This window comes from Cryptotermes secundus, unplaced genomic scaffold, assembly GCF_002891405.2.
Source record: "Cryptotermes secundus unplaced genomic scaffold, Csec_1.0 scaffold1025, whole genome shotgun sequence".
NCBI lineage: Eukaryota > Metazoa > Arthropoda > Insecta > Blattodea > Kalotermitidae > Cryptotermes > Cryptotermes secundus.
This window is the reverse complement of record NW_019730118.1, coordinates 322,090-330,210: the sequence shown is the minus strand read 5'-3', so window position 1 is coordinate 330,210 and position 8,121 is coordinate 322,090. Positions and strand designations below refer to the sequence as shown.

The 8,121-nt window shown below is 42.1% G+C and overlaps 1 protein-coding gene across 1 annotated transcript in view; it reads right to left on the bottom strand.

Annotated features, from left to right (window-relative positions):
• The window catches only part of LOC111866280 (matrix metalloproteinase-2), a gene marked incomplete at its 5' end in the record, with an annotated part of 337,202 nt that extends 330,519 nt beyond the window's left edge, over window positions 1–6,683 (bottom strand). The window contains 1 exon segment of the mRNA XM_023855079.2: window positions 5,693–6,683. Coding sequence (XP_023710847.1) covers window positions 5,693–6,040 — 348 coding nt within the window.
• Window positions 6,684–8,121: the final 1,438 nt, after the last annotated feature.

The following is an 8,121-nucleotide window of genomic DNA, read 5'->3' as shown; positions in this document are numbered from 1 at the left end:
TCTCATGCGAACTTTTACAATCCTCGGAGATGAAGTGACAGGAGGTTGGAGAGAACTGCATAATGAGGAGCTTCATAACTTGTACTCTTCTCCAAGTATAATTAGAATGATCAAGTCAAGGAGGGGGCAGGGCATGTAGCATAAATGAGAAGAGAAATGCATAAAGGATATTGGTGGGAAAATCAGAAGGAAAGAGACCACCAGGAAGACCAAGACGTAGGTGGTTGGACAATATTAAAATGGATCTTAGAGAGATAGGATGGGCTGGTATGGACTGGATCGATCTGGTTCAAGACAGAGACAAGTGAAGGGCTTTTTTGAACATGGTAATGAGCCTTCGGGTTGTGTAAAATACTGGGAAGTTCTTGAGTAGCTGCACAATCGGCGGCTTCTCGAGAAGGCTCAGCTCCATTAAGTTTTTTTTCCTTGGCACTACAGCCCCAGTGGGCCTAGGCCTACCTCCATGAACTTCTCCGTTCACTTCGGTTTTTCTAGATCTTACACATTCGGTAGGACTCCTTGGGCGGGTGATCAGCTCGTCGCAAGGCCTCTACCTGTACACAAACACAGAAAAACGCACACACACAAACTAAACATCCATGCCCTGAGTGGGATTCGAACCCACGATCCCGGTTTCCAAGCGAGCGAAGACAGTACATGCCTTAGACCGCTCGGCTACCGTGACCGGCTAGCTCCATGAAGTTAGTTAGTTCATACCCTCGGAAAGGGATGGTTTTGTGACATGGTCTGCAAAGTGAAACAGCAAGTGTTGAAGTTCATGCAACAAAACATGTTCCCTAAAAAGTTGGCCGATATCATTGGGGAGGACTGATACTGTTACAGACAACGCTTCAATGTGAAAGGAGCAGGGCTTTTACGGAACGAAATTAATCTATATTGGTATGTTATATCGTAATTGGGTTTTCAATTGTTATATAAAAAGGTATATATCCCTGTAACAAGCTTTGGAGGCCCATGGGGTTGTGAGATGTCGAGACTCCCACATTTCCTAAACAATCGGCTCACAGATGTCGGTGAGGTCAGTGTTATCCTCCTCCCCCCCCCTCAGGAAGATTCCTGGTACTCATTTCTGTTACAGGCTGAGTCAACTCCAGGGCCATAGTGCCGCTGGAAGGGTTGAACCCGCAACCTTCCGGCTTGTAGCATAGAGCCTCAACCAACTGCGCTACCGCGTGCCCACTTCAACTGTTTTAGATTAATGCTTATATATTTCGCTTCAGGCAATAAAAATGGTGATTTACATTCCTTTTTTCATTTTTGGCGTTCGGAAAAGTGATACCCCATTACAATAGCGGAGACTGCGTGATCAGAATAGCTTTTCTATGCATTTCAGTTTCAGGAAGTAGACAGGGAGGATTAAGCAACTTTCTGTTCCCGTGCCGCTCCTTACTCAATACAACTGCTAGTTTCGAAATAAAAATAAATTTAAAATAAAAGAGTAATGAAAGGAAATGAAAAAAAAACTAAAGAACATAAGCGAAAAACACGCAAACACACTTTAACAACAGAGAAGTCACAGGCATACATGAAGGTCTGAATCAAATTTTGCTTACCTTAGGGGGTATCCTAAAAGGCCTTTTATGCTTTATAAAGTGCTGTTTATAAATATGCAGCAACCCTGAATAGGTTAGTAACATGAATGTATACAGACTAGCAGTAACCGGGGTTGCAGATGAACTAAAGCACACCGGAAGTAGTGAACTATGATCTATCAGTATTTAAGGTCATTTAAAGATTTTTTTGTGGTATCCATTAATTACTTTCTCTCTTAACTTTATCTTTATCTAACTCTTAAAAAAAATACAAAATATAGCACGTAATATTTCCCTTTATCTAGTATTATTCGTACGATTAAATCTAAGATAATGAGATGGGCCGGACATGTAGAACGAATGGGGCAGCAGTTCGTACAACACTACGTATGAAAACCCCCATGAGGAAAGATATATTACTAAAAATTGGTGCAGACGGTGCTAAGTACACGTTGCCCACATACGGCCGTCACTGTAAATCTAAGCCAGATGACTGAACACAGAAATACGATGCAAGTTATCAAGTTTCAGAATTCACGACTTCGGTGGGAACTCTGGAGCATAACCTTGTAATCAGCAGATATGGGGTTCGTGCCCTACAGCATCTATCTTTAAGCAGGTTATTTCTGGCTCCCACTTCGAGCCATCTGTATAAGAATAGTAAGCAGTCCACGGGCGGGTGGCTATTGAGTTTTTCTTTCACAATATCACAGTACACAAAACAGATGGACTCAATCAACAGGGCTAAAAAGGTGTACTCCGGCATGGAGTACATCCATTATTTGCAACTTTGCGGACGTCACTGTTGTCCTAGACACATGAATAAATTCACTGCTGCAGATACGAACTCCAGAATTACGCCCATACATACGGTTCACATGCTACATTTTCACGGCAATGAAAGTTCAGATTGTGGTTTTCGGGGTTATGATACCATGTGGTTTCGTGGATGGCTACCGCCGTTTCGGAGAAATCTGCTGCCTCCAGTCTCCGACATGAAGATAGTGGCATGAAACTCTTCCGTCACGTTGGTAAGCATATGATAATCCTGAGGATCTCAACCTGTACAACGCAAGTGTTAAGAAATAATTAGTCCGTATAGTGACTGGCTACGGGTTGGACGACAGGGGGGTCGGAGTTCGAGTCACGGAAGGGTCAAGAATTTTCTCTTCTCCAAATCGTCCAGACCGGTTCCGGGGTTCACCCAACCTCCTATGCAAAGAGTATCGGGGGTCCTTTCCCCAGGGGTAAAGCGGCCGGGGCGTGAAGCTGACCACTCAACTCCAGCTAGTGCCGAGATCAAGAAAATGTGGATCTATACATCCAACCTCCATACGCCTTCAAGGCGTAGTGCTTAATTCGTTGAGCACAGGGACAGCTTTTAAGAGGGATATTTGCTAAAGTAAACAAACAGTATTTGACACTCCATAACGTGAAATTTCGCGATCTACACAGATCAATCTGTAAGCCTACTTTAGGCCGCGCCATAGCTCAAGCGGTTAGTCGCTGGCTTCCCACCGCGGCGGCCCGGGTTCGATCCCGGGTCTGGTCATGTGGGATTTGTGGTGGACAAAGTGGCGCTGGGGCAGGTTTTGTCAGAGTACTTCGGTTTCCCCTGCCAATCTTCATTCCACCAATTGCGCCACAATCACCCTCACCTATCATCTGTGGCTGGTACAATAGGCCAGAAGTGGCCGCAGTACAAGGGACTTAGTCCTACCCCACTAGCAACAAAAAAAAAAAAGCCTACTTTAAATTCGTAAACAAAACATGTGAAGGCGTAAGATGAATTACAATGTTCATATGTCCATTCTTGCTGAATCTCATTTAAGCACTTAACAGCACGTAAGAATTTATGAACATTCTGTATTTTGATGATGTGCTGTAACTAAAAACACAAGCCTTCCAACTCAACGGTTAGGGGCTCGTTACCATTGAGCGCATTTAAATTTCCAACTCTGATTACATATTTAAACAATTTCTAGCCTCATTTCAATTTGATAATTTCTCCACAATTTAAATCATCGTCACCTTCAAGAAATGAAGGCAAAAAAGTAAAGCTATCCCTGTAACAGGCCGTGAAGGCCCATAGGATTGTGAAACGTCGAGGCTCCCACACTATCTAGACCAATGGTTCTCAACGTTTATGAGACCGCGGCCCAGTAAGTTCTTTCTTTATAATTCGAGGGCCCAGTCCCAACAAATTTACTCGTAAATATCTTTCCAGTTTTGTTAAAGTTCATGCATTAAGCTAAGGTAATATTAGTAATTAATTATAGCATAATCATAAAGAGTATTAGTACACTTATGTATACGGTGTGGCATGTTGACAAACATAAAATTCCATTTAAATTAGTTATCAGTCACTGGACTAATTAAATCTTGTAGCATTTTGTAGTTTCCTCAGACCAACATCATTAAAGTAATTTGTGCTAATTTTCATTGATATATCCCATGCTGATCACCAAAAACTTATGTTATTCAGCGTTTGAAAGATTTGGATGTCTGAAAATTCCCGATCATTCATGAATACTTCCATGTTTAAAAATATGCGGCTTGGCACTGACATTACAACGCAGATTTAGGTGTTCTGTGTCTGAGCTTCTCGACACAAATATTATTCTCCTCAGAATATTTCCACTATAAAATATTTATTCATGAAAAATGCTTAGAAACTGAAAATGACAAATTCCAGAAGAGCCTCTCGCGGCCCAGTATAATTGATGCCAGGGCCCACTACTGGGCCACGGCCCGGCGGTTGAGAAGCACTGATCTAGACAATCGGCTCAAAGATGGCGGTAAGGTTGTCAGCCTTACGCGCCGGCCGTGCTTTACTCCCCAGGAAAATTATTTAACTAATTGCTGGTACTCATTTCTGTTAAACGTCTAAAATTATATTCATTCGCAAATTAAATTTACTTTGCTCCATATTTCTTCTTACTGGTCTTAATGTTCCTTTTGGATTTTAATTCAAAACTGTCTCTGCAGTATGACTTCCTTGTAATATTTTCAACATGTTCTCTCCCCTTTTATCCTGCTGTCTGATACTATAGATGTAATATCGTGTATCTGTTCAATGTCATGGTTAACTTGCTAACTCTCCTGCCTCGTATTTGACACGGACAGGGGCTCTCCTGAGGTTTCCCGTGACACTCATTGTTTCATATCTTTCCCAATTCATCAAAGAGAATACACACTACCATCCGATATAACCTACGAGTTAAAAAGCGCTGTTAAATAAACACTAAATTCATCCTCCCAGTCGTTTCTGCTACCGACCAGACATCTGATCCACAAGCCCTTCCAGTTCGCTAATCTTATCACAGTGCCCTGTGGAGATCGCTCAAGTTTCTGACGTAATATTAGCCGTCGTTCGTGTCGTTGGTGAATCTGTGTTTGAAACTAGAGGACACTTCCTTCTAAGCGCAAAATGTATTTTTTTTTTCACAATTGTCATACCGTATGTCCGATTTAGCTACTTCCGTTATGGATGTGACGTATATGAAAAGCAAATAGTTTCTTAAATGCTCACTAAATTGGTCTTATTCGGCGCAGTAAGAGAGCAACACAATGCTTTTAAAACAACCTTAAATATCAATTTCTTTATCTTTCTCTCTATGAGTAGTTTTGTGTGCTGTGCTACCTGTGGGACTCAATGTCTGTACTTATTCGTAACTGACTTTTACAGGAATACAGCTCTACATACGAGTAAGAGGCACCGAAGAAAAAGCAGCAGAAATAAAGATTTGTAACACATTAAATTTATATAGACATGCGGATAAGACGTACTTTTGGGGTTTGTTTATATTTCACACTTTCATTTGGAACAGACCAATCCCATAAAGCCATTTCTTGCAGACAATATGATTAATATAACATGTAGATATAATCATATGTGGATCACAGGGGGCCGCGACGTCTACGGGTACATTTACAGAATTTGGGTATCACTGATTTAATCCATGACAGCTGAAGAAGTTCACTGTAATAGTATTTTGTTGCATTTTGTAAGAATCAGCATCAGGAACAGACACTATTCTCCGACCACCGACTGAGAACCTTTACTACCACGAAATTCGCGACGTGGTACACTGAAACTTAACTATATAAGACAAAAGATTCTTGATCGGGGTACTCACCACATTGTCGCCAATGATGGCCCTCTTCTGTCGGCTACCGTGTTCTCTCCCTGCTGCTCGCTGCTCCGCTTCAAGTCTTCCTGGAGCTGGCATCCCGAAACTTACGCCTGGATACCACAACAAAATCGTAACAACTATAAAACACACTGTCCAGCACAAATTGATATGACAACCACGAACATCGAACCTAGGACACTTTCTGAAACCACAATATTTTTTTCTCGTAGTCCTTCCGTCCATTACAACAACGTCATCTTCACAATACCTCTTTTGTCGTATTTCACTACAATTAGGTTCTTTGACCTTCATCACTGTTGGCATTTCTAATCTCAACAATGTATCCATCATCTCATTTCAACTATAAAACATGAATAACCACTAGACACACCCGCCGTCTTGGTAACACGAATTGTTAATGACAATAGTGCTTCACAGATGGGCGCATTTAACTGGAAACGCATGTCGGTTCTTTCTACTGTATAACTTTCATTGCATACACTTGTCCTTGTCTTAGGTAGCGAATAGGCGTGTGCAGCAGAGGGGAAGGAGGGTTACAAAACACACGTGAATCACCAGTTTTCATCCTCCCCTTCACCGTGCTGTAAGAGATGTTCCGATGCAACAGTCATTCGCTATTCAATTACTGCAATGGATTAATCTATGACGATTACAGGGAAACTGCACGGAAGGAGGCAGTCTTTTGTTCATGTTGTAACCACTTTACTTTCCTTATCGACGGGAATCACCAACCGCCAAACCTCACAAAAACACCGCAAATGCAAGGAGCATAACAAACGCAGAGAGCATCTGTGGTTTTTCGTTTTCCAGTCTCCGTCCAAAGCCAAGCATTCCTGACTAGTCTTTATTCTACATATCCACACACATTGCTGTGTTAAAACAAGTAAATTAGAGAAGTCACATATACATGCGAGGCAACACACTTCCTGGCAGACCCACGCAATTCCACAGAAAAGCGAAAAGAGGTTAATAAGAAAACAAGCACACAACCACAACTAACACCTTCGATACGAATGAGTTTGTTTGTTTTTTTCTAATTTTGGGTACACCACGGTGGTTGGTGGAATTGAGGTACCCTACATAGGGTCCCTATTGTCATTAGTAAGCAAGTAAAAAACCGCGTGGCCTACGCAAGCACCAGTTGCCGAGTGCGAAGAGCCCGGCCTTGCGTACAACCAAACAACAGGATTCGTGGCATCGAGCCGACTGCAGCGCCGGTGACGGTGCAGTCTGGAACCAAGCCAAGCTGTAGAGAACATACCCATGCGTGTATGGATAGCCGGCGGGACCGCAGGGGGCTATCTAGCACAGTATCGCCGGGCCCAATCTTGCCTCGGCTGTATATGACGTATGCTCATTCATTCGTTTCGCTCGGTAGAGTGTAACTCATTGATTTGTCTCGATAGCGCTTATGACGAGAAAATAGGGACGTTGGCCTATAAAAAACTAAATAAGTATCTGTCCCATCACGAAAAGACAAACCTATTCTATGTAGCATAACCCGAAGTTTCAGCAGCACTAATATACGATCCTGAAGCACTCTGATGCACTTTCCGCTCTTACAATTGTACCAATCATAATCGGTACAGCGACACTTAACGGGCGGAGTCGGGGTTCTATTCACGTCAAGGCCATAGCGTCGAGACTGGTTCCAGGGTCCTCCCCGTTTCCATGGAAAGCGTACGGTGAACTTCGACAAAGTGCCATCTCATCCTTCACTTTAATCTTCCTAGCCGATATTTGAGGTTGTCACTGCAGTGTCTGTTATCAGCAGGGCCCGGATTTTGATGACCTGAAAATATTTAAAAAATGACCTATAAAATTACCGAAAAATCCAGAAAAATGACCTAAATTTTGACCCGAAAATGTAACATGCAGGGCCCGGATTTTGATGACCCGAAAATATTCAAAAAATGACCGAAAAAATCCAGAAAAATGACCTAAAGGAGAAAAGGAAGAACACTTCGCTTCCATGTTATTCACATTTCAGAAAACATATGAAGAAAAATTCCCTAAAATGGCCAAAAATTACAAGAAATACCCTTAAAAGTCCAAAAATTTATAAAAAAAATACCCCCAAAAGGAAAAAATGACCTTAAAGCTAAAAATGTCAACAAATGACAAAAAATACCTATAAAATTTACGTTTCTGTAACCAGCAGCTCATATCCGAGATTTATATATTTAAGAGCATCGCATAGGATACAAGGAAAAAAAGATGACATGTCATCAAAATCCGGGCCCTGGTTATCAGGGATGAGATACCACGTACCAGTGCTTCGGACGAAATCGGCTGCCTCCATCATCAGGGTAGAATATCTGCGCTTAAGGTAAAGTATCTCTAAACCGTTCAACTTTCAGTACCTTTGGAGGCAGTATGACATCCAGAGACGAATAGCAACCGTGAAATGA